This window comes from Anser anser (assembly GCF_964211835.1).
Source record: "Anser anser genome assembly, chromosome: 1".
NCBI lineage: Eukaryota > Metazoa > Chordata > Aves > Anseriformes > Anatidae > Anser > Anser anser.
This window is the reverse complement of record NC_139720.1, coordinates 47,402,528-47,428,953: the sequence shown is the minus strand read 5'-3', so window position 1 is coordinate 47,428,953 and position 26,426 is coordinate 47,402,528. Positions and strand designations below refer to the sequence as shown.

Genomic DNA, 26,426 nt, shown 5'->3' with positions numbered 1-26,426 from the left:
TTAGAACTGAAACACGGTTGGCTTAAAAACAAATTAAGACAATATAGGAGGGTGGGCGTAGAAGCCACACAGAAATGCTATAGATCCCTAACATTCAGATATTTGAGCAGAGGACAGATGATATAAACTATGATTCACTATTGGTTAATGAGGACAAATAGATGCAATAACGATATAATTGCTGTAGAGAAGTAATAGGGGTATTTTGTTTAACAGTGACATGTTTTCTCCACTGATCCCGAGTTCATTTACGCAGACTGGAAGTGAGGAGAGCTTGGTGAATCACAGCTCTGTCACCAAAGGAAAATGAACGGGGCGTTTCTGCTCTACCAATCCCGAGCACCACGTACAAAGTAAGGATCCATCTGAAACCCCGTCTCCACAGAACCACTCAGTCCTGCCAGCTTTCATGACTAACAGTCCTTTAACGGCAACCTTTTGCTAACTCATTCTCTACTTTACTCAACCTTTACTAACCCTTACTCAACCTTTTGCTAACTCTCTACTTTACTCAAAGCTTATGCTTCTCATAGTACACAGTTTGTAGTATAGTATATATATACTATAGTATATCGTTTACTCAAAGCTTATACTTCTTACAGTACAGTTTGTAGTATAGTATATATATACTATAGTATATCGTTTACTCATAGCTTATACTTCTTATAGTACACAGTTTGTAGTATAGTATATATATACTATAGTATATCATTTACTCAAAGCTTATACTTCTTATAGTACACAGTTTATAGTATATATATACTATAGTATATCGTTTATTCAAAGCTTATACTTATAGTATAGTTTACTCTATAGTATAGTATATATATACTATAGTATATGGTTTACTCAAAGCTTATACTTCTTCTCCAAACCCCCGCCCGCAGCCCCAGCAGCGGCGGCACCAGGACGCCGCCGCCCCGCCCCTCAGCCCCTTGCCCCATCCGGGCCACCGTAGGCGCCGCGGGGGCCGTTGGGACGGGCCGCGAAGTTGGCCGCGGCGCGGAAAGTCGGGGCCCCGCCGGGGAGATCGCGCGCGCGGCGCGCCGCTGATTGGCCGGCAGCGAGCGCCGGACCCCGTAGGGAACTGGCAGCAGGAGGTCCTCGGCCAATCGCGGGGCGGGCCGGGCCCGATCCCCGGGCAGGCGCTGGGCGGGGAGGGCCCGGGGCCAGGTGCGCGGGGCCGGGGCTCTGCGGGGCTGGGGCTGAGCGGGACCGGGACCGGGAGCGGGACCTGTGAGGGGAGCGGCTGCGGGGCGGCGGCCTCCCGGCGGCTCCCCCCGGCTGCGCGCCCCGGGAAGGCTCGGGGTAACGGCTGGGCAGGCGCGGGGCGCGCGGAGGGGCCGCTTCACGGGCCGGGCTCGGCAGCGGCGGCGCTGAGGAGGGGCTGGCCCTGGCCGCTGCCCCGCTGCCCGGGCTCTGGGTTAAAGCGCTCTCGGCCGTCTCCCGTGGGGGGGCGAGGGGAGTGCTGCCCGGCCCCTCGCGGGCCGATTCCAGCTGATCTACCCCCATCTGCTGGCGGGACGCGGGGCCGCCAGGTGCTCGCGGTGGGCGTCTTCGTCTCTAGCGGAGGCTCAGGTTGCAGGCTAGCGGGCACTCTGCTGATCTGCGCGGATTCTGTCTGTATTCGTAGCCCTGAGAAGCTGGCGTTTCTTTTGTGAAAAGGAAAAGGTGCTCCCTGCAGCAGTTTCAGTAACAAAACGTGGGGCATCTGCTGCTTCCATCAGTATATTCAGTTGAATGGTGCTAACAGTGTAACTCTCCAAGTAAATATCTTTGTTACCAAGAAAGCAGCACTAAATGATATATACGAGATTCTTCTTGACTTGTAGTGACCTGTTTTATGTCTTTACTTATACATGTTTTCATTAACTGACTAATTTTTCCAAAAATAGGTGCAGCCATGCAAGAAGGCGTACGTTTTGCTTCAGCCGGAGACGATGTTAAAATATGGGATTCCTCGTCTCTAACTGTGGTGGACCAGTTCAACCCGCATACATCCCCGCATCTAGTCAGCTCACTCTGTTGGGCCAGCAATAGTATCCTTTACCGTTTCAGCCATAGCTCAGTGGGTGTTCTGCAAAATTACGCTGCTTTTTTTTTTTTGTTAAAGTATCTGTAAATGACAGCCCTGATGTGAACTCTTGTATAAAAAGATTGGTATATCCTGTGAAGAAAATTTTGTGGTTCTCTGTGTTGAAGTGATTTACAAAATAAACTCATGCTGGTAAATGCTTCTGAAGAAGTTTTTCTTCCTTTAGGGGGTTAACACATTTTTAATGATTATGTTACGCTCAAATTGCCTACCAACTGTAAAACTTATTGTTTCTTTAGCAGTTGATTACAATTTTCACTTTCAAGGCTGTGCTTAATTTACTGACAAGGATGAAAAACCCCATCCAATTGCTGATTTAGTAAAATTCTATGCACAGTGTAGAGAGGAAAAATGTAATGTTGTAATTGTAATAGATTGAGAGGGCTTTTGTTTGTTTGGCTTTGGTTTTTTTTCTTCTTTTTGAACAGCTTCCCATTGATTCTAATAGTAGAAGTAGTCATTGCTAAAGTATTCTTACCTCTTGCTCTGTAGGCAGTGGTTTTCTGCGTGCTGTTTGTAGCATTTACAGAGGAAACACGAATGTATTGGATCATTATGGTTTACACATGAAAATCTAACTGTCCCATGTAGACCTTACACCTGTCTTGGAGGCCTAGAATAGGATGATGATATGAAGAGCCAGCTGGGATGTGAGTGTGGGAGAAATTTATTGAAAGTAGTGCATTATTGAGCAAACAGCTGTATGCCTGTCACAGGAAAGGGCAGCAATGTCTCATCTTGATGTGAAAGAAGGACAGTGTGTTGGCATATAAACATGATGTCCTGAAAGCTCTGAATTCATCTGTCCTTTAAGTCTGAGAATATGTGGATATGTCAGGAAAACCGATAAAACAATCAGAGGACAAATTAATGTTTTTTTAGTTATTTTTTTTATACTTGCAAAGAAACTGAAGCATAGCAAGGAAGAGAATGACAGGGTCTTATTTTTTTTTTTAATGTATACGTGTATGTGTGTATACACATGTATGTGTATATATACATGACATATATAAATATATACACACATCTGTTATTAGTAAACTTGAGCTATAGACGGCCTGCATTGTCATGCTTTGTTCTTCGGAGTTCCCTCATTACTTCTGCCCTCCAAACTAAAACAACAAAGTATCTTACTTTATATACTTTGGAGTGCCTAACCCACTTTTTGGTGTAAAGTGTTGAGTTTGGCTCTGCATAAGCTAAAATGTCTTGAACTGATGAAAGAAACAGCAAATACTAACTTGCATAGTCCGTTTCCTCCCTTTTCCTCCCTCCATAAACTGGAGATATTTCTCCTCGGAAAGAAATTGCACTGCCTTGTACTGGAAAGTAAGGGCTCTGTTTGCTGCAAGAGCTTCTTAAGGAAAGCTTGTAAAATAGCTTATGTTTCTATTTCTAGGTCCCTTCAAGGTACAGTACTGTGGACTGTTTAACCAACATGTTTTCTGTTCATTGAGGGAAACTTACTGATGCTTGTATTAATCACAAGTACAATACAGCTATGGTCCATAACTTGTGACTAAGATAGCTTCCTGGTCACTGCTTCTGCTGTTGGTGATAAAATAATTGTTTCAAGCTGTAAAAGTAAACCTGTTCCACTTTTTGAAATAGCTGAAGGAGTAAGTATGACTAATAGTGTTCTTTTTTTTTTTATATTTTTTGCCATACTCCATCTTGTGTACTGTTTGTATCTTATCTCTTCTGCATGTTGGGTATCAATTTTATTTCTGTATAGTTAAAGGTTCTGACATATGAAAACCGTGTCCTTGTATATATTTATAATGCACGTAAGGAGTGGGGGAAGACAGTGCTTCTAAAATAGTTGTACCAGTGAAAAAATACTAATGCATACAGTATGTATACATCAGCATCTGATACTGGTGGCTTTCTGCTAAGGGAATTTGCCTGTTGAACCCCCGTGTGACAGCACCAGGCACTCAGGGGTTCAACCTTGATCCAATAAAAGTGGTCAGCAGTACAGAGCCGAAAGTTTGATCTTCATTTTCAGACTTGATTTGTCAGCATTATGCATGTCTGTGAATTGTATGTTGAAAAACATGAGTATATATAAAGGTTGTTCTTAGAATAAATGTGCCTTTGGTTCTGGAAATAGTTCTGTGAAATAGGCGAACTTCAGTTCTAGGCATTTTTTTTTCCTGTTGAACTGAAATGTGGCACTATAAACTCTTGAGAAAGCTGGACATAGTTTTAGAAGAGTTTCTTGATGTGGCTATTTGAATAACTTGTTCGTGTTCCAAACAGGTCTAATTATTCTCCCTGGATAGCTATCTTAATGCTAATTTTGTCTGGAAATGTTCTGAAAAGGTGTTCAAACTGGGCTTCGAGGTTTGCAGAAGTAAACACTTCCAGAGGTGGAGAGTTTGTCACAGAGATTCTACCAAATCTGATGTAAACCTAATGCAATCGTTCCCAATTTTACCATGTCAATAATTAGATGGACTTGTTTTTTCTCTTACTTCAAATCTCAGGAACTTAAAAGTGAATTTTCAACGTGATGGAACTGAATAATTTGTCCTCAGTGTAGGTCTATCATTAAGATTGACATTTTTTTTCAAAAGCTGGTACTTCAGTGATTATTTTAAAAAGAAGCACTTTGTGGAATTATGAGGTTTGCTGCTTTAATATTCTTTGTAATGTTTAGGGAATGTGAAGTACGTGACTTAGACAACTTTTTAGTATTCTTCTAAGGATTTTTTTCCTAAACGTGGCGTTTTCTTCTTAAAAGTTTGTTCCCAAATAGAAGTCAATGATTGCACTTGAGAGAGCTAAAATTTAAAGGGACAATGCATACTGAGGAAAAGGATGCTCAATGAATGTAAAATTGGGATAGGAAGATATGAGCATTTGAGAGTTTATTAATTAGTATATTTAAACATTAAAGTATATTAAATGTATGTCCAGATTGAACTGGATATTAAATGTGTCTTCTTGAGAAATGACTAGTGTACCAATAGATTCATCAGTCCGTGGGACTATTTGTACTAATGAAGGTGAAAACACTATCAGTGTGCTTTTAGGTACCCTTGAATGAATCTCTTAATTGTCTTTAACATACCTTCTGATTTTTATTTTTCTTTCTTATCAGGCAAAACAGACGTGTGTGAGCTTAAATTCTAGTTCTCTGTATATTGCAAGTGGAGGCCTCGATAACACTGTTAATATCTGGGATCTCAAATCCAGAAGGGTTCACCGTAGCCTTAAGGTAAGCGTGGCAGGGGAAGACCTGTACCTTTCTTGACTTCCAGATTCTGTTGCCAATTGTAATAATAACACACTTTCTCTAAGTCAGATATCTATAGGATCAAGTTCACAGGTAGGAGCTGGCACACTTGTGTGTCTCACTTAACTTTGTGTTCTTCATGGACTGTGAATAGCAAATTGAATTTAATAATCATGCTAAACTTGATGACTCCAGGACTACAAGTCTGTAATAATGAATGTTTAAATTTTCAGAACAGGTTTTGTATTTTGAGAGTTTGTTTTGATATTCTCTGGCATTTTTCCAAGGCTGTATTTCAGATAATTGCTGTTTCTGATATTTCAACCAAGAAGATGCTTTTTTAGTAGAACTAACGTTATGTGTGAGTTCTTAAATAAGAATTTTATCCTTTTTAGGATATCTCTTGAAGAAAGATGCTACAGCATAGGTCTGATTCTTCAAGTTATGGTTTCAAACAAAATTACTGAGTAGCTAATATAATACTTTATATATCTTTTTATACTTTTTGGTCTAGAAATGCTTTTTTGTCTTCCCCTGCATTTTCAGTAAACACAGTATCCTCATTGCAAAAGACTATAATGAAAAGCTATCAGGTTAAGTTTGTGTGTTAATACTACAGGTAACAGAAGGGGAAAGTTGGCACTAGTACCTCAGATTAACAGAAAGTCTCTTAAAATCATCTCTGGTTTCTGAAAGACCGTACTTTTAAAATAACATTGAAGCCTGTGGTAGTTCTCTGGTTGTCTAATTGAAATACTGTATGTAATTACAGTATTATCTTTGCTAATTTATTAAAGCAGGCTTCTGAAAACTTCCAAACAGTGGTTAAGATATCATGGTTGATCTTCAGTACGTTCTGCTACTGTTTTCTGGGATATTCTGCAGTAACTCTTAAATATTTATATATTTTTTAATGTTACAGATGGTCAGGAAAAAAGCCATCAATTCCAAAAGCATGAATAGGATGGATATGGTTTTCCTGTATGTCTTTAACCCTTTCTCTCCAACCCTCCTCCACAGGATCATAAAGATGAAGTTACATGTGTTACATATAATTGGAATGACTGTTACATTGCTTCTGGGTCTTTGAGTGGTGAAATTATTCTACACAGTGTTACCACCAATTTATCAAGTACTCCCTTTGGTTATGGCAGCCGTCAGGTAGGCTCTGTATTAACTTACTTTTGAGTAGGAAGCTTTAATTCACGTTTAGTGTTTAGAAATTGAAAGTATGTATCAGGAGCCTTCTGTTTTTGAATTAATTTGCCAGAATGTGTGTGGTTTTTTTCAACTTCAGTTATCTATTTCCTTTTAACTTTTTTTAAAAGTGCCCTAAAGTGTCTAAAGAGCAGACATCTGTGTGTATTCTAGTCTTAAATAATAGATAACATGGAAATACAATTGTATGATGTACCTTTACTTCTATACAGTTTACAGCAAACTTTATTTTGTAGGCTCTGCTGCCTCAAGAACAAACTTCTGTGCATCTGAGCCCTGAACAAAAAATAGTCAGCTTTACAAACCAAAGCAGGATTTCAGTGCGTTAGTTCGTTGTTGCAAACAGCAAAGACTATGTAGCCTGGGTTCTGATTTATCCAGGTTAATCAGATTTACAACTGAGCAGAACTATCTGTACAGTAGGGGAGAATCTCAGCCTATGTTTAGAAATAATAAATTTATTTAATTTAGAGATTAAAATTGTACAGCTGCTCAAAGAGTAAAAGCAATGAGACTTTTATATAACCTACTTAGGTATTTAGGTAAGAGTTTTGGATAACTAGTGTGAAGGAAAATGCTCAAAAGAGAAACACAAACAGATGTACTACTTAAGGGCTTTGGTAGGGGTTTCAAATCCAAGTCCTTTTTGCAGACTCAGAAAATATTGCAGAATTAGTAGGTATCGTTAGGGGAATTCCCTTGATATAAGGGCTTCTGCAGTAGTAAAGGAGATGTATTGTCCCACTGGAAGTCCCAGTGTGAATGTTGTCTTAGGAAAAGTAGAGTTTGTGCTCTGGGCACTTTTTTAATTTTTTGAGTCATTTTCATAGAAGTAGGAGCTGCCTAGGGGATGGAGAATCATTGCCTTGGTACTAAAGCTGACCTTTAGCATTGCAGGGAATGCTGAAGTTACGCCATAGTTTTCTGTTACTGCAACAGCCTTGTCAGTCCTAGATTGACGATGGAGTGGGAAGTTAAATTTTTCTGCTGTATAGCATGACCAATATAGCTTGATGAAGAATGTCTTATGACTTTATAGCATCACAGGGATTGTGGTGTTTCTGTTGGAAAAAAACCATTAAATTCAAACTGTCTCTGCTTTCAGGTGCTGCAGTATCTTTGATCCATCACCATAGTCTCATACTTATATTGAAGCAAAATTGTACTTCATGCTTGGTTTGATCTTAAAAATGTGTCTATATAGTCAGTCCATTTTTCTGATTTGATTGTTATGATGTTGTGAAAAACATGGATGTGAGATGAGCTACAGGAATATCCATGGATGGATTAAAAGGTTGGGGTGAATATCCAGAGGGGGGACTCTTCTGCTAGTTAGTTGGAAAATTAAAAAGAAAATTCCTGTGAAGACGATTTCCATCAACCTGTTTGATATATTCAACTCTTTCCACCAAAAAGTGATTAGGAATAAGTGATGCAGTGAATAGCTGTTTTGGCAGATGAAATCAAGAGGCCTACTGCAAAGCTGAGTGACCTTTAAGATGGCTAAAGATCTTTGAAGTGTTAAATCAAAGTAATTGCAAGTGCAGAGCTACTATTCACTTTCTAAAGGGGCCTCTAACACTTTCTAAAGGGGTGCAGTTATTTGCAGTCTTAATTTACAAAATTAGAACTCAATTCCATTTTAACGTGATGACTACTTGGATGCCCCAGTTTATCAGCCTAACTTATGTTCTAAGACTGATCTTTGTTCTTTTGTGCAAAAATAGCTTTATTTTTGTTGGGGGGGGGGGGGGTTAATTGGTACTTGTAGAGAATTGCTGGATTAATTGTGCAATGAAGCAAATATATGAAGACTTGTGTAATTCTGTAAAAGAAATTGAACAAGCCTTTACTTGATTTATAGTTTAGGGGCCCAGTTTTCTAAGAGTAAGCTTGAATAGATACACGGTGTATTGTTCTGCTTGATCTTGGCACTGGCTGTCTGGCTTAGTGAGGGTCACCACTCCTTAGTAACTTTTCTACAATCGGGGAATGTGAGGTCAAGCTAACCTTATAAAATCTAGCTTGTCTCTGATTCCACATGATGGAATGTAGTTTCCTTGCCAGTTAATTTCTGTAATTGTATAGACTCTACAAGTAGTCGAATAGCCCAAGGTTGCAGTGCTTTCTGTGACTTTAAACAATTTTCTTTTCATACGAGTATTGGCCTACATTCTATTAATCGATTTTGATTTAGAAACATCTTTGTGCTTTATTAGAGTCGAGTCCTTGCAGGGAGCTGTTTGCCGATCCCATAATTTGTCTTTGCTGTTGGTATTCATTAAGACTACCAGATTCTTATCTGCTTGCTGTTGTGAGGTTGAATTGAAGTTTGTTTTGAAACATAATGATTGTTCAAGTCTTCACTGCCTGGTGCTGTTCTCCTAGCAACAGGATTTATTTTAGTTGTTTGAACAGCTGGCTGATTTGTAAAGATGTGTGATGAGTTCTGGTCACCCCATATAGTGAAATAGTCTTCAGCTTTTAAAGCTATCAGTTGGGTTTACGTCTGCTTTCTCTCTTAGAAGGCTCACTATGGTAAAGGAGATAAAGAATCTATATTATCTTTAAATGAGACAGTTGATAACACTACTAGACTACTTTTGGTTTAGTTTTGGGCTATTCATTTGTTTTCCAACAGGGGAAAGCCCTGAGTGCAATCAGTCCTTCTCAGCAATGGGCTAACCATTTTTCTGAAGTGCACTGTTCCTAGTTTGGCTGCTTTACTATGAAGCTTAAAGATCAAATGTACTTTTTACTTTCTACAGAAATCTACTTCAGTCATAGCCAAGGCACAAAGACGCACGTGGTTTGTTGTGCTACATTGACCAGTAAAATGTTCTGAAGAGGGTGTCATGTTTTCTTTGCCAGTTCAATACCTTGTGCTAAAAATGTTTTTGCAAGTTTTGTGTGTGCAGAATTCCCAGAAATCACCAGGAGCTGTACTTACAGATATGTGGGGAAACTTTCTTCATATTTGCTCCTTTTCTTGTAGTTTTCACAGATTAGTTTCAAAACATGGCTCTTCACAAATAATTGCTGCATTCTAAATAAGCTTGAAATTATTTTTGTTCCTAATTTAGAAAATGGACACCCATTTCTATTTGGAGATGTACTTAAGTGTGTTTGAGTTTCAGCTACGCTGACTTAAAATAAAGCAAGTATCTTAAATATCCCTGTCACATAAAAATGCGCACAAATTTAATCCTCTCTGTTCCTCAAGTCTGATCTAGCAATCGCATTGTTGCAAGAGAAGTTTGCTCATCTGATTCAGTGGCAGTGAGGAGTGAATCGGAGCTCTCCCCACACCTCACACGTCCTTCATCAACAAACTAAAGTTAAACTGAAGCTGCTCTGAAGAAATGCTGTGACTTCAGTGAGAAGTGTGGAGCAGAGCTTGTATGGGGAAGGCCCGTGTATGAAAGAAAAGAGAATTGATTCTCCTTGGGCCTATGAGATGAGAAGGAAAAATGAGAAAAGAAGATGGGAGACTTGAAAGGATAATGAGGCACATTTGAGGAGGGCTGAGAGTAATACTGGTGGGTGGGAGGGCAGAAGAAGGAGAAAATGGAATGTGAGCAGATGCTAGGGCAGTAAGGAAGGGTGAATAAACTGGAGGGCTGTGAGGGACGGGAATGTTTCCCACATAGATCATGTATGTAATTGAAGGTGTTATTCCTGAATCTGTTCATATTTCTTTTACTCTGTGGAGATAAACTGAAATATGCCGATAAAAATGTCACCACCATGCCAGGTGGTGGTCCATATTAACTGTATACAGTCATCTTCTGTTTTATTTGAATATGCAGTTGAGGGTACCGCTTCTCTGTGGAGCAACTGGGCTTCCAGTGAGACATGCAATACAAGTGCTAGAAACTACGTTTGAGGCAAATGAGCCAAGAAATAACTCCAGTAAAATGAAGTTAAAGAGGATAAAGTCTAGTACTGTACGTTGTGGCGTGGATTATGCCAGAACAGTATACTAGGGGTTTTTTAGAACATTTTCAGACAAAATATGTGTCTGGGCTTCAGTGAAGCGCTTGAGTCAGTGCCTTGTGAGAAAATACTAGAGAGGATGGAGGTTAAAAGAAGAACTAAGGATGGGTCAGAAGTTTTGTCGGGGAAGAAACCAGTAAGTAATATTGAAAGAACAACATTTGATTTGGTTACCAGTAGCTAACCTTGTTAAATGCTTTCAGTAATGGTTATAACGTGAGATGTAGAACTATGATGAGACAAAGTTGGAAGGTATTGCCTGTAAGAGAGAGGATTGCAACAAACTCCAAAAAGGATTCAATAATAGACATGGGAACAGTACGCCAGTACAGAAAGCAAGGTACCAGACTTAGGTCACAAACACAGGCTTTTGGCATTACACCGTGATCTGAAAGTTCCCAAAGGGAGGAAGGGCTTGGGCTTCTTCATCATAAAATGGCAATGAGCAACCAAAACAGATTGTATCACAAAAAAAAAAAAAAAGCCATCTAGGATATATCGTGAAGAGTATTTACAGTACAGAGGGAAAGTTTTTACCACATTTTTAAAGGCAGTAGCAAAATATTTTGACAATCATACAAGACTTTGATTGTCCATGTTCAAGAGAGATTGAAATAGGCCTCCTTCCAAGGAGGCTGTGATGGTGACTGGGGAGTTAAGGAAACAATTTTAAGTGTAAGGGTATTACTGTCACAGGAGTGAATTAGTGCAAATAGGCCATAAATAAAACTAATCTGGAGATTGAGTATTGTAATTTAGTATTAGAGCAATGAGGTTCTGAGGCATCCTCTGAAGGAATATGGTGGAAAACAAATATTTACCTGCTTCTGAAATGCAGTTTCAGTTCCTATATTATGTAGTCCTGTGGTAGCAAGGCTGCATGTGATTAAGTCAGATGTGTTACCCTGTTCTGTTACCCTAGCTCACAGGGTAAAGTCTCTTCTTCTGCAGGACCTTCAGAGTCAGGCAGTAAAAATTGCATTGAAATGTAAAGTGAACTTTGTGCGTGTGTGTAGAGTGGCCAGCCTTTCTAAAATAGTTTAACTTAACATCTGTATTCGTAGTGTGTGTATAAAATATTTAATTTTGTCTAATAGTGGTGTTAAAACTTATTTGAGTCTGTTTGTTTATTTACAGCCTATTCGACACTTGAAATACTCATCCTTTAAGAAATCCTTGTTGGGCAGTGTTTCTGACAGTGGAAATGTAACTCTGTGGGATGTAAATAGTCAGAACCCGTATCATAATTTTGAAAATACTCATAAAGCACCAGCTTCAGAAATCTGCTTTTCTCCGGTCAATGAGTTGCTGCTTGTAACTGTAGGTTTGGATAAAAGAATTATTCTCTATGATACTTCAAGTAAAAAGTGAGTATGTTAAAGACCTTTTGATTTTATAGGGGCTTCACTTGGCTTTACGAGCCGAAAAAGCACATCCCAACTATGACATTAAATATTTAATTCAGACCATGTTCAGGGAATTTGGAGTGGTTGGCATATTGCTGCTGGAGAACCTGTTCCAAAGTCCTCTTTGCTTTTTTTAGACTTAAAATGGAAACTAATTCAGGTACTGCACAAGTGATTGCTTGCAAGTGCTCACTTATTGGCTTTCTTGTTGATGGTATAGCTTCTGTGATGGCCAGTATGGCCTGCGAGGACCTGCAGCAAGCTGAGCTTAGCTTGCCTGCTTTTCTAGTTCAAGATACAAGCCATAGCTGTGGTAAAGTGCACAAAATTGATGAGATGGTGAGCCTTAAATATGGACAGGGTACTGGATGAAAAAGCAGGTGATGGGCTATGTAGTAAGAGGGTGGGATGGCAAGTATTTTCATGGGACTTTGGTTTTAGCATGGGGTGCTTTAGTCTGCTTTTACTCTAGCTGAATAAAAGCAGGAGTCTTGCTCTAGTTTGGAGGGTTTAGTAGAAGGATGCGAGCTAGGACCTGAATTCTTCCTAGATTTGTGGGAGGGCTAGAAGCGATAGGCTTGGGAAACTAAAGGATATAAGTCATATATTCACTGCAATTATCGTTTCCAGCAGCAACTAATCTAGGTGTCAGAACAGCTGTTTATGAAGGCAATTTGATCCTGTCCTGATGAAATCTTCTGGAGCAGATGCAATTTTAATTTATTAAACACCAATACTTTGTATGTCTAATCCACTGTTCCTTAAGGTATTTTACTGGAATTTACTTGGCACTGGAGAAGCGGAACTACTGACCTGTAGCTGAAATAGTAAAACTATTTCTACAACTGTTTTGTTTTGATAAGTCTAACCGTAAAAATTAATATCTTGATGAGCTTCTAAAAGTTTCTTTCTCCTATTCTTTCTCCTGTTTGAAGATTACTGACAACTATAGTAGCAGATTTTCCTCTGACAACAGTGGACTTCATGCCTGATGGTACTACTTTGGCTATAGGATGCTCCCGGGGAAAAATCTGCCAGTATGACTTGAGAAAATTGACATCACCAGTGAAAACAGTTGCTGCTCACAAAGGCTGTGTGAAATGCATACGTCTTCAGTTCAGTAACACTTTTTCCAAGGTAAAACCTTTCCTACAAAACCTTTCCATTTTATTGCTCAACATTTAGATTAATAGAAGCAAATGTAAGTTTAAGATCTGAGGAAAAATTAATAAATTTCCAAGCATTATAGATGCCAGCAAAGCTGACTCATATGAACACAGAGATATAAACTTTACTAACTGCTCAGTCTCAAGTGAGCGAGGGGGTGTTTATGTGAAGTTTTCCTTTTTTTTTTTTTTTTTTTTCTTCCTCCTTAGCTTCAATGTAGAAATGAGTGAAACTTTAATCCTAAACTTCCTGGTGTGAATGTTGCCACAGGAGACCAGTTTGTGGCATCTTAAATTCATTTCCAGGCAGCAGCAGAAAGATTTGTAGTGGCCCTTTCACTTACGGTGAAGATGCGCAGCAGCCTATCTTGAGGTATTTTATCTGTGGAGGATTTGATTAAACAGTATAGAAGGCTTAAGAGGATCTTCCAAGACCTAATTAGGCTCTACTTGGTCCAAAAAACCCACATACCAATACCTAGTGGAGGTGGGAGAAAACCTTTTGAAGTGGATTCTTTACTGCTCCAAGACTTTGTTGTTCTTCCAGCACACTTGCTGCTGGTGGTTGGCTATTCTGTTAAAACTTGTACTCCCTAACAATGTAACCTCTTATTTTTCCTCTGTGTAAGCCTAGGTTCAAAATTGGCTAGTGTCAGTTCATTCTGTCATTACCTTCAGTTCTGTTCTCTTGCAGGGTCATACAATATTCATACAATAATACAGAATTTTCTCATGTTCTTTGAAATTACATTGATATAGTTTTTTTTTTTTTTTAAGATTTGTAAAGGCATATCTTCTAGGCAGACTTTGCAATTTGAACTTAGTGTTTCAAAACAAAGAGAATTGAACTTATTCTTTCAATTGAAAGTAAAAATATAATAATTTCTCATTTTTTTTCTTTAGTCTAACCTTAAGGGTTCTTCAAATAAGCCTGTATCCAAAAGAATAGAAGTCAAAGCTGGTAGTAATCTTGGAGCAAATCAAAATATTGGCATCAAAAATCTAGCTTCTCAGACATCAACAGTTTCATCCCCTCTGACAGCACCAAATGAGAATAAGGGAGGAGAGTTTCTTCAGGAGAAAACAGGTAGTGCCTTCTTCCTACTTCCATAAATTACTATTTGGCATAATTTTGAAGATGTAAGGAAAATGTAATGGCTTGACCATTACAACATAAAAACTACTCTGAGGGAAAGGCATTTGTTTCAAAGAAGTATGCGCATGCATGCACATCTGCACCTTCTTTTGCCTCCCCGCAACATGAGACAGACTATGAAATTGTGGGAAGTGAATTTGGTCAGACTACAAGCTTTAGAAACTCTTGCTTCAAGTCCATAGTTTTAGACTTTGTATACGTATTTAAATGTTAAAGAAAAAGCTTCGTGGTAACGTTGTGGGGCTCTCTGTCTTCAATTTCTTGTATATTATCCTTTTGTGTGTAATGTACTTCCTGAAGTAATGTCTGTATGGAATCAGAGCTAATGGTTTGGAATTCTATCAATAAACAGGAGTAACAGACCTGACAACAACCTAGGCACATGAACAGGAAAAGACAAAACAAATGAAACCAAAAACCTGAGAGCTGCATTGTATTTTTTTTTTTTTGTATGAGGCATTATGTCACATGGTAGGAAAGATGTTAAATGTAGTTGCAAGTGTGATTAGTTGTGTAACTTTACTTCACATTTATGCTTCTGAAATTAACAATTTTTTTGTAGGAATTCTAAGCATGATTCTAAAATTCTGCCACTGCATGAAATGTGCTGTAAAAATTTTTGTTAATTCAAGAATTCTGAAAATACAGTCAAATCAGTAACTCTGTTAGTCTGATTCTTGAACTCCCCAAGCCATTTTAAAGCAACATGACTTTTCCCTCCCTTTTTAAATAAAGAGAAATACATGTAGCAACACTAATTAGGCAATAAGCCACTGCAGTCCATAGGGACACGTATTAATGACCTCCCTTGGGTATGCAATGAAGTGTGAGGTGAAGTAGATGCTTCCTATGTGCTCCAAGTGTTGCTAATCAACATTATTGCATAGTGTGGAAATTGTATTTAAGTTAAAAAAAGCCATATGACTTATTATATTTATTTGAAAATGTAATGGTTGTTAACCCTTAAGTAGGACCATTCATAATAAGTAAATGTTTTAAGAAAATAAAGGTTTATGAAATAAATATTTTTTGTGAAATGGAATGTTCAGTTTGGAAGTAAAGGGTCCACGGTACCAAAGAAGATACAGTCTTTAAACTTAAAAATGGGAGTAGATGAGAGACCACAAACTGCATTTGTTCTGTGGAAAATTTTCTAGGCCCTGAAGATTGGTTTTAGCCTTGGAGAAATAAGGAGTATTCAGTAACGTCATCTAATAGCATATTTAAGTCAAAAAAGCACCTGTTCATACATCTTGTAAATGGACTGGAGATTTTTGTCACAGATACTTTAGAGTCCAAAACTATAAATAAATTCAAAATGTGATGAGACGTTTGTATGTACTTCCAACTGGCTTCCCATAAACTTCTATTTAATAGTCATCCTGTGGTTTAGATAACTCCTGCATTTAGATTACAGTAAATTGGTTAAAAAAAAAAAAAAAAAGGCAAAAGATGTTTTGTCCTGTTTTTACATTGTGCTTTTTCTGTGTAGGCCTTCTGAAGGTTCTGGCACAGGTTGATACTGCATTTTTAGTCTGACTCAGAACTGACTAATTTACTTAACTAGCAAGCACAATCCTATGCATGCCTTACAACTGGCACATACAGAGTGGAAAACATGGTATAATAATATATTAAAGTGATATTTTAAACCTGACTCAAGTCCCAGTTTATGTAAATACTTGGACATGATTAAGTGTAGTCATCTACAAAGTTATATTTAGATCACTTTTACTTGAACCCATATAGATCAGTGGTTATAGGTTTTAATTTTTTTTTAAATAAAGTAGGTACACATACAAAAGCTTTATTTAGTAGGTGACTTATTTATAGAAAGCTTATTTCTGTATTGAGTGGCACTGTTGCTTTTCACATACATTTCAGCTTACATGAGCAAAATTTGGGTATTTCTAGAGGAAGGAGTTCAGCGCGGGCAGAGTAGCACCTTGCTTATATTCCAGATCCAGTTTTCAAAGCATAATAAACTTTGAAAGTTATTTAGGTGGTTGTTAGCAGTTCAGTTCACTTCTCTGTGTATTCCCAATCTAAAAACTGTAGTTTGAATAATCACTCTGTGTGTGTGCTTGTGTTTGAAGATATGCTTCTGTTTGGCAGACAACTGTGCATGCTACCGTGCATCTGAAAGATGACTTTTTTTTTTTTCCTTCTGGACTGGGACAGGTATAAGTCTTGGGCATGGAGTATGGAAGATGTAGGGACAAACTCTTTTGTCTGCAACTGCAATTCTGCTGATTTCTTAATATTAGAAATAAGCAGAGAATATCCTGACATTAGGTAAACTTCAAAATAGGGGTTTCTTAGAATTTCTCTTCGAATGCTTAATGGCTGGACTGAAGCAGATTTATTTTCTTCCAGAATCAGTTTAAATGTTTTTAATCTGAATGCGGTCAGCTTCTTAGCAAACGGTGTATTTGCTAGTTATATCATCTGTTACTTTATAAATCTATGTGATTAATGCAGCAAATTTATCTAAAAATGAGTGCACGAGTTTTACAACTTCTTCTTCCTTTTCAAAAAGAGGAAAAAAAAATCCAGCTGTATTTTTATTAATAAATATCTTAACTTTTAGTTACGTTCACCTGTGATGACAGCTCATCAAGTTCAAGTTGACCCTCTAATTAGAATCTGTTGGTAGATGAGATAGTTCTAAAGTACTTGCTGGACTTACCAGGCATCAGGCTTGCTATGAGTTTATTTAGAAATAACATACGTTATTTTTGGAAAGTGTAAATGGTTAACAATGTTATTGTCCTTTTAAAGGCTTTCCCCGTAGCTGCAGCTTGGATGTGATTCCATCTAAAGAAACAGATCATGGGAAAAGTGCAGACTTAAATAATTTTGATGACTTGGGTCGAAATAGTTTAGGAGATGTGTTTTCTCCCGTCAGAGATGGTAAGTTGCTAATACTGAAATTTGTAAAGCATAATTCATCTGCATAGCATTACATTTTGTTGTTTGTTTGTGCCTATTTGGTTTTTCAATTTGTCTTTAATTATTAACTGGATGCAACGATATCAAAACTACATCAATATTCATTTAATAAACAATTTGTCTATATTCTGCTATTTTGTAGATATTATTGCGTGTAAAGCAAATGAAGATCCTTCAGGAAAAGGAGATGGTAAACATACTTTTAGTATATTTTTCTTTGTCAGTAGTCACTGGAAGTCTACGCTAGTTCTTCCATGCTAATTTTGTCATACTGTTGAAGGCAAAGGAATGATGCAAGCAGATGCTGGAACAAATGAACTTATCTGGAAATTGTCTAACTTGCTGAGGAGCTAAGACAATATGTGGTAACAGGAAATCCAAGAGTATGGTCTTAAAGTGATTTTGTTTTCCCTTTAGGAAACTTAGAGTGATGTATATAGGCTTTTCGTGTTTTATTACTTTCATAAGGAGAGTGACAGCATAAGTTGGATTTGGGGATTCAGTTTTTTTGCGATGTGTTTTTGGGTGACTTTTATTTGTTTTGTGTGGATGTTTGGGATTTTTTTGTTATTTTTTGTGTGATTGTGGCTTATTTGGTATTTTTTTTTTTAACCTGTGTGTTTTATCCTTGCCTTTTAATTTTAGGTCTGGATTTTCAGTCCTACCTTTCAGGTTTGGATTTTCTCCCACAGCTCACCAGTGCCTTTCCAGTCAAAAGAAACCCTGTAGGCAGTAATGCACAAGGGATACGGTCTAGCCCACTACATGCACTTGTGGGATCTCCAATTAAGGAAGAAGAAGAACATCCAGAGACTGACCCCAAGAAAACAAATCTTGGAAAACAAGAATCTAAAGAATCCTTAAAACAGGTATACTTTACTAATTAATACTTGTTATGAGTACTCTTTTAGAATCTGACAATAGAACTACCTGAAGGAAAAAATTCTTAATAGTGTCCCAGCTAAACTTATTTTGCAGCTCTCTTCATACTGTTGGCACAATCTGTAAACTGTTCAGTCTGTAGTGTGTTGGTCTTCAGCAGTGCAAAACTGGTACATACTTCTTGACACTGTTCCCCATGATATCCTTGTCTCTAAGTTGGAGAGACATGGATTTGATGGATGGACCACTTGATGGGTAAGGAATTGGCTGGATGGTCACACTCAGAGTTGTTGGTCAATGGCTGAATGTCCAAGTAGAGATCAGTAATGAGTGGTGTTCCTCAGGGGTCATGGGATTGGCACTGCTTAACATCTTTGTTGGCAACACGCACAGTGGGATTGAGTGCACCCTCAGCAGATTTGCCAGTGACCCCAAGCTGTGTGGTGCAGTTGACACTGTGGAGGGAAGGGATGCCATCCAGAGGGACAGAGGGACCTGGACAGGCTTGAGAGGTGGGCCTGTGCAAACATCATGAGGTTCAACAAGGCCAAGTGCGTCTGCGTCTGGGCAGGGGGAATCCCAAGGACAAATACAGGCTGGGTGGAGAATGGGTTGAAAACAGCTCTGGGAAGGACCAGGGGGTGTTGGTTGATGAGGAGCTCAACATGAGCTGGCAGTGTGCTCTTGCAGCCCAGAAAGCCAACCGTATCCTGGGCTGCATCAAAATAAGCATGGCCAGCAGGGCAAGGGAGGTGATTGTCCCCCTCTATTCTGCTCTTGTTGAGACCCCACTCGAAGTGCTGTGTTCAGCTCTGGGGCCCCCAGCACAAGAAGGACATGGAATTATTAGAACGAGTCCAGTACAAGTCTGATGATCACAAAGATGATCAAGGAGCTGGAACACCTCTCATATGGGGACAAGCTGAGGGAGTTGGGGTTGCTCAGCCTGGAGAAGAGAGCAGGCTCTGGGGAGAGCTCATTGCAGCCTTTCAGTACCTAAAGGGGGCCTACAGGAAAGCTGGGGAGGGACTCCTTGTCAGGGAGTGTAGTGATAGGACAAGGAGTAATGGCTTTCAACTAAAAGGTTAGGTATAAGGTAGAAATTCTTCACTCAGAGGGTGGTGAGGCTTTGGCACAGCTTGCCCAGAGAAGCTGTGGATGCCCCATCCCTGGAAGTGTTCAAGGCCAAGCTGGATGGGGCTTTGGGCAACCTGGTCTGGTGGGAGGTGTCCCTGCCCATGGCAGGGGGATTGGAATTAGATGGTCTTTAAAGTCCCTTCCAACCCAAACCATTATATGATTCTATGATTAAATAAGCTCATATTACAAAGGTTCATGTGAAACAAAACTGGGCTAGCTTGAGGAATATGTTGATTGTTCTAGAAAATCAAGAATGATCATTAGTTGGTTTCAAAGAATCATAGAATTATTCAGGCTGGAAAAGACCTCTGAGATCATCTAGTTCAACCTTTAACCTAGTACTAAGTCCACCACTAAGTTCTACATCTACACGTTTTTAAAGACCTCCAGAGATAGTGACCCAAACACTTCCCTGGGCAGCCTATTCCAATGCCGCACAACCCTTTCAGTGAAGAAACTTCTCCAAATATCTGAACTAAACCTCACCTGATGAAATTTGAGGCCATTTCCCCTCATCTTATCACTTGGCTCTCGTAAGAAGAACCTGGTTGCACCAGTATGATTCTTTGTCATTTATTAGGTCAATTCTAGCTGCTTCTTTCCCTATTTATTCCCTGTCAAAGTTCTTGCTTTTTGAGATACTTTTGATACGCTTCTGTTGAGACCCTGGTTCCTTCTGTATTTCCTTCTGTATTGCCTTTGAGAAGTCTGAGTTTGCTAGGAATGATATTTATAAATCTAGCATAAGATGTTTGACGTGAAAATCAAGAGGCCTAGTCTTTTTTTGCACTCCTTCCTATGTATGTGCACTTGAGGCAATTTCGGGGTATTTAAGCCATCAGTTTTTAAGAAGTCTTGCTAGAGGAGGAAAACATATATTTATCAGTAGGTTCCTAAAACCAAACGTATTTGAAAGAAATACTGAAAACCTAGTTTTTGAGTGCAATTAGATAATTATTAATAAGTAAGGTTGTGGTTTTGATTTTGATTGTCAGCTTTCCAAGTTGAACTCAGCAAGTGCAGAATCTGGAACTTTAAGTCCTCCACCTCCATCCCCTGCTTCAAAGACTGCTGAAACAAATGAGCGACTTGTGAAGAATACTCAGGCCCATCTTGCCTATGATCTACCATTAAATGGTACTACCTCAACGAGTAAGTTGGTCATTTTGGCCCAGTTTTAGATGTGGTTGACTGTGAACTGATGCAAAACCTGGTAAAATGGACCACATGTTAAAACAGAATATACCAGGCTGGATTTGCTTGTAAATCCAGTTAGCTCTTGTAGAACATCTCTGTTTGCCCACAAAGACTTGTACTAAAATTTCTCCCTCCCCCCGCCCCGTGGTAGTATTAGAGACAAAGCATCAACAAGCCTCAAGATGAAACATTCTTGTACTCCACAGTAATGACTTTTTAAAATTTTATTTATTGTTAATTTTAAAGGTCCAAAGATAACATCACCCGTCACTGCTGGAGTTGCTAGCTCATTGTCAGAAAAAATAGTAGAAACAATTGGGAGTAGCAGACTAAATGCACCTCTGACATCAATCCAAATAAACTTCATTCAGAATATGATACAAGAAACAATGGATGACTTCAGGTACTGATATTTATGCAGAACATTTTGTTTTCAATGACATGTTTTCTTAGTAAGATGTTTTAACATCTGCTTTAGCTTATTTCCTACTCGCATTAGGAAATGACACCGTTAACAACCTTAATCTTGGAAATCTAGGTATGAGACTTTATTTTGAACAGCTCTAGTGGCTAATTAGATTGATGTCTCTGAGGGTTTTTTATGTGCATGACTTCGCTAACATATTTCCAGAGTGAGCGTTTGAATACTTTTCAGACAGTAAATTTGTGTGCATAATGAGGCCCTTACTGCATTCATGCAACCTCGTGCTGATTTCTTTCCCTCCCCCCTTATCCCAGAGAAACTTCTTCTCTTAAAGTTACCACTGTGGCAAGTTTGATCCCGACAATTGACTTGTGTCGGCTTTGACTGTTGTTTGCTTTGCATGTATAAGGCAAAACACATTATATTTCTGTTGGTAAAGCTTTGCATAAAATAACATCTGTGCTGTCAGTGATGCTTGGTGTCAGATAACTGGTATTTGTGGATGCTTACTTAACTAAAGTTCCATTCACTTCATAAAGAGAAGTCAAATTAGCAGAAGTTACAGATTTAGTATGGTGTAGTGTTACTCTAAAGTCTTTTTCTGATTCCCCTGAGTACAGTGGGCTAAAAAAATCTAGGACTTTAACAAAAGGGTAAACCTGTTATTTTCTCACTGCCTCCTTGTGAAAATGTTTCCTTGTATTTGGAGTTCTAAGCATGCCCGGAGATCAGACTTCACTCTGATGTTCTGGGAATTCCATGTTTCGTCAGTCTCCCCTCAGGTTTTGAATCTACTAGCCAAATTCAACCGAATATGACAGGAGCAAAAGTTTTACAATTTTTGAGGTCTGTGTTTTCCTTGAAACTGAGGACTAGACAGAGCAGAAAGATTTGAATTAGTCTCTGAGGGATAAGGCAGCAGAACTCAAATTCAGTCTAGTAGAAGCCTGGCTAATGGATAATCACGTAGCTCAGAATTAGTGCAATAGGCTGCCTTCTCGCCTAGGAGAGTATCATAAGGAATGTAACGCAGATTAGTCTGCAAAGGGCACAGATCCCTAGAACATGAGGCTTCGTTAATTCCTTTGTCAAAAACCAGCTTCTTGTGTTTCTGGTAACAGTCAGATTGGTCTCTTGGACTAGGTGGATTTGCGCCAGCTTTTTATAAAGAGGGCTGTTTACAAACCACTGCCTGTTGGCTGCCATCTGTTATAAATCTGGGCCGACTTGTCTAGTATTCCTACTTCTCTGTTTATTTTCATTCATTTTGAGTTGTGTGTGTGTGTGTGGTTGTTTGTGAATACTTCAGAGTTCCAGGGGTGGTGGAATGTGAAGATCTAGACTTTGTCTTTTCTCAAAGCTGTTACAAATTTGCAGTTATGGTAGAATGTTAATTGTGAACAGGTGAGTGATACAGCTCTTAGTACTGCCTTTTTCAGGGGGAAATGACAGACCAGCCATAATAAACAGAATAAGTAATTCATGGTAGCATGGCTGATTCAGGTCAGCATATGATAGAAATCTTTCTTTCTGCTGCACTATAAGCGTTTTTCTCTTCTATCACACTATTTTTGTAATAGCTTTCTAATTCTCATTACTCTAAACATTTTTGTTAATTTACAGTAGTTTCCGTGTGATATACAAAATTGCTGTATCCTGTTAACAAAGAATACTTGTTATAGCACTTGTAAAGCTGTAGCTGGCAGAAGACCTAGATAAGAAACTCTAAGTTTTATGAAGTAAATAACATAGGTTTTCATGGTATTTCAGGGAGAGAAACAGGAAATGGATACTTGGGCTCAAAAAGGGATGTTTCTAAATAGAAAAAATCCTAAATTGTTTTGTATGTAGAAAAAAACATTTAAAACTTATTTTCTGTAAGACTTGTTAGGACTTTAACTGGTGTTTCATGGTTTAACAGTTTTTAGTGTGATATTTCATGATGTCATGAGGGTGAAGAAGTATAGAGTTTTGGGTACTCAGGACGAGATAATTTCTGCTTGCTAAGTAAAGCTAAGCATTGTCCTTTTGCAATTCTTCCCCCAGAGAAGCATGCCACCGAGATATTGTGAATTTGCAAGTGGAGATGATCAAACAGTTCCATGTGCAGTTGGTATGTATAAAGAGTATATGAACAGTTGACATTTTTAATAATGTCAAAGCATGTAAACTACTCTGTCAAAACTGGAAATCAATTTTGGTTATTAAGAACAAGAAAGGGAAGATGGGATGTGAAGGAGTGGGAAAATGTGAACTGGAATCTGTTTATTTTGTGCTGAAGAAGTAAACATACATGTTGGGTAGGAATCATGAATTTCATATTTCAGGGGTTATAAAATGACAAAAGGGAAACAAATTTAGTTGTCCTTTAGAAAGGACCAAGAGATGGGGTAAGGATGGGGTAGAGGAAGTTAAGACAGCTTCACTTAAGGGTATCACATACATGCTGCACTGTGTTCTGTGTTCTTTGACTTCACCATTTTATGAAACTGTTCTTTTGATCTGCGTTAAAAAAAAGACCTTGTCTTGGTACCAAACATTTTAATGGAACCTGCATTAGTAGATATTTCATCCTGAAGAAGTGCAAAATATCCTTTGATTAAATATTCACTAATGTATTAATGATCAAAATACTGCGTATGTCAAAAAAATACTACTTTTCTTACCAGAAATTTAAAAACAATATTATCTCGGTTGTTTAATTTTCAAAAGAGATATGAAAATGGATAGGATAAAGCTGGAGGGGGGAAAAAAAAAAGAAAAAAACAGAAAACCAAAAACAACACAGAAAAACCCCACAACTTTATAGCTGCTTATTGGGTCTTTTTTTCTTTTCTCTAGAATGAAATGCATGCCTTACTTGAACGATATTCTGTAAATGAAAGCTTAGTAGCTGAAATTGAGAGACTACGAGAGGAAAACAAAAGACTGAGGACTCACTTCTGAAAGATTCACACCACTAATTATGTTAGCGTGAACTCACTACATGTGGTGTGTTGCTTATGACAGATCATCCATCATCACTGAAGTCTTGTATGAAGACCTGCTATTATCTTGAACATGAATCTTTTCAAAATAAATGGTGTAAGATACTATAAGTAATTATAACTTGTAACAGATAAACACCATATCAAGAATGTTTGCATAGTCATGCTAACCATCTTGAAATACATCCTTCTAACAGAAAAGCTGAAAGGATAACTACATTATCAGAGTTCTAGCAATATGTGAAGTGCCTTTTTATAATCAAAACCAAAACAGGACAGATGCATTTTGTATAAGATTTTTTGATAATACCTACTTTTCTATTTCCTTCTTTATTTTACTACTGTCAAAAACAATCACTTTAGCTTGCCTTTCAGATACTTTTCTTGGAGAGAAGGGGAGAGAAAGCTCATCTTCTGCATGACATGGAGCCTACAGTATTTAGTTAATCTTATTCAACTGGCAACTCTTCTATCCTGAGTAAAAACTAAGTTTGAAAATATTTCCAAATTCACTGTCCATCACCTTGTTTATTACGTTTATAACTCTGAAATCTGTGCTTGTCTGCCATGAACTTGTTGCAAACACTACTTCAACTGCATAATGACACTTTTTGTTACAACTTCAGCTATGAAGATAGAATTCTATTTTATTTACACATTTGAATATTGTCATAGCTTGTCCAGTTTGAGTGCAACTTTAGATTTCAAAAAGTACATACACTCAGCCATTAACAACATAGCATTGAGTAAATGCAGCCTTTCAGATTGTGGTTAAAGCACCATCCTACTCTTCCCTCTCCCACTTCTGTTCTATTAATTGTGGCCCAAACTTAATATTGAGCAATTGTGTTGCTGTTTGGCCTGATACTTTTTTTTTTAGCATTATTGCAGCCTTTTTGAGAAAAACTGCATACCAAATGAAACTAGTGTCTTAGCTGTACGATTAGCATAACAAATAGTATTGAAGAGAAGAAATCATTACCTCAGTATTATAATGCTATCATACTTGTGTGTAAATGTTTTGAAATGAAGCTCAGTATGAAGTCTTGACTGCTGAAGTTCATGGGAGATTTGTCTTGCTCTTTATTTATGCCGAGAAATTAAATTCAATTAAAACTTCAACTTAATTTCATTTTAAAATGAAATTTTTCAGTTTTAATTTAAATTATAAATTTCTCTGAAAGATCTCTTCTACAAATGCTTCTTCATATTAAAATTGTTCTGGAGGCATCTTAATCTTCTCACTGATATTTGGTGGTTTCCTTTCCTGCAATCATTAAAACTCAAACAAGGAAAGTCTGAGTATGTGGTGAGTTAACTAGTTAAAACATCAAGTGCTTAAACTTGAGATGGCACTCTTCCTTGAAATAAGAAAGCCATAATATATAGTGTAACTTATTTTTAAATGTTGTAAAACTGAGAAACTATCTATGCCCTTTCACTGTCTTTACCTTTTATTTTAAGTTACGTTTTAATGTTATTGACAAATATAATCTTGTATCAAAATGAGGCTGTTCAAGTAGTCTTCAATATTGTGGACAGGACTTTAAATGTCTGCAGTTTTAAAAGCTTATGAAAAGCAGTAGCAGTATTTCTATATCATAACTTCATGGTGAAAGGAAGCAGAGTAAGTTTTATTTTGTAATTTAACACAATGTAGAGAATTAATAAAATTATAGGACATAATTTTAACTGACATTAACCACAGTTCATGAAGATAATAGTAGTTAAAATTATCAAAAATCTTCCAGCTCTTCAACATGTTTTGGAGTGTTAAGAAACTAACCTTGCGCAGTTGAATCTCTTCATTTGCTCCCCAAGTGCACTTGCTTGTTCGTATACCTGGATGACAGCAGGGAATTAGAAAAGTATCTTGAGTATTTGGCTTGTAGATAACTTGTTTTCTTGATTCAGAACTGCATTATGTTTTTCTTAGCTCTCAAACACAGTCAATTATAGCAACAGTGGCTGAAAAGATACATTTTGGCCTTTAAAAATATTTTATGGCTTTCTCCTTTTTTTTTTTTTTCCCCTTCATATCTCAGGATTACTGGCCGCACATGCTGTGATGAGACGCAGTATGCTACCGCTGTAGGGGAATGTTTTGCCTTGTAAACAAATCAGATTTGTATGTTAAAATAAAGCTTGTTTTTAACCTTTTTGAACAAAATAGTGTGGCAACCTACTTATTAGGGATAATAAACTTATGCTGTAATAATGCTACTTCATAGCAGGCAAAAACCTGCCCCAAAGAATGTGTAAAGATCTACCTAAAATTCTTCTGTAACCTCTGCTGCCTCTGGCTTCAGCTAGACCATCAAATCCTTTTCACAAAAGTGTTCAAATTACCTCGTGGAGTAAAGAACAGATGTACTACTATTCCTCCTTCCAACTTGGAAACTATTACAGTCATGACAGAGGGATCATGTTCACAGCTAAAACTAATGTTCAAGCAGATGTTTAGGGTAGAGGAATAATCTCATCACCTAAACTACTGGTGAGTTGCTGATCTTAGATAGATCCTGCATCATCATAATGTTTAACATATGGATCTCTTTTTTTTTTT

At 38.0% G+C, this 26,426-nt stretch overlaps 1 protein-coding gene across 5 annotated transcripts; it reads left to right on the top strand.

Annotated features, from left to right (window-relative positions):
* Nucleotides 1-930: 930 nt before the first annotated feature.
* Nucleotides 931-26,030, top strand: NEDD1 (NEDD1 gamma-tubulin ring complex targeting factor). Of its 5 annotated transcripts, none has more exons than XM_083845283.1 (15): nt 931-1,173; nt 1,896-2,039; nt 3,620-3,714; nt 5,202-5,318; nt 6,357-6,497; nt 11,688-11,917; nt 12,892-13,093; nt 14,026-14,209; nt 17,060-17,191; nt 17,373-17,420; nt 17,876-18,099; nt 20,248-20,404; nt 20,696-20,852; nt 22,920-22,986; nt 23,715-26,030. In XM_083845283.1, exons 2-15 carry the CDS (start codon nt 1,904-1,906, stop codon nt 23,817-23,819), a joined length of 1,995 nt encoding a protein of 664 aa, XP_083701409.1. In that variant the 5' UTR covers nt 931-1,173; nt 1,896-1,903; the 3' UTR covers nt 23,820-26,030. The 5 variants fall into 5 exon arrangements, with proteins under 5 accessions (XP_083701409.1, XP_083701408.1, XP_083701405.1 ...); XM_083845282.1 differs by having other exon boundaries at nt 961-1,173; nt 20,248-20,389; XM_083845279.1 differs by having other exon boundaries at nt 969-1,100.
* The last annotated feature ends 396 nt before the right edge of the window (nt 26,031-26,426 follow it).

Excerpts from the sequence above, each read along its gene's own strand:
- NEDD1 (XM_083845283.1), top strand. The coding sequence starts at position 1,904 with ATGCAAGAAGGCGTACGTTTTGCTTCAGCCGGAGACGATGTTAAAATA. Across the intron at positions 2,040-3,619 it reads ACTCTGTTGGGCCAGCAATA|ATAGCTTCCTGGTCACTGCT; the intron begins GTATCCTTTACC and ends CTTGTGACTAAG. Across the intron at positions 11,918-12,891 it reads TATGATACTTCAAGTAAAAA|ATTACTGACAACTATAGTAG; the intron begins GTGAGTATGTTA and ends TCCTGTTTGAAG.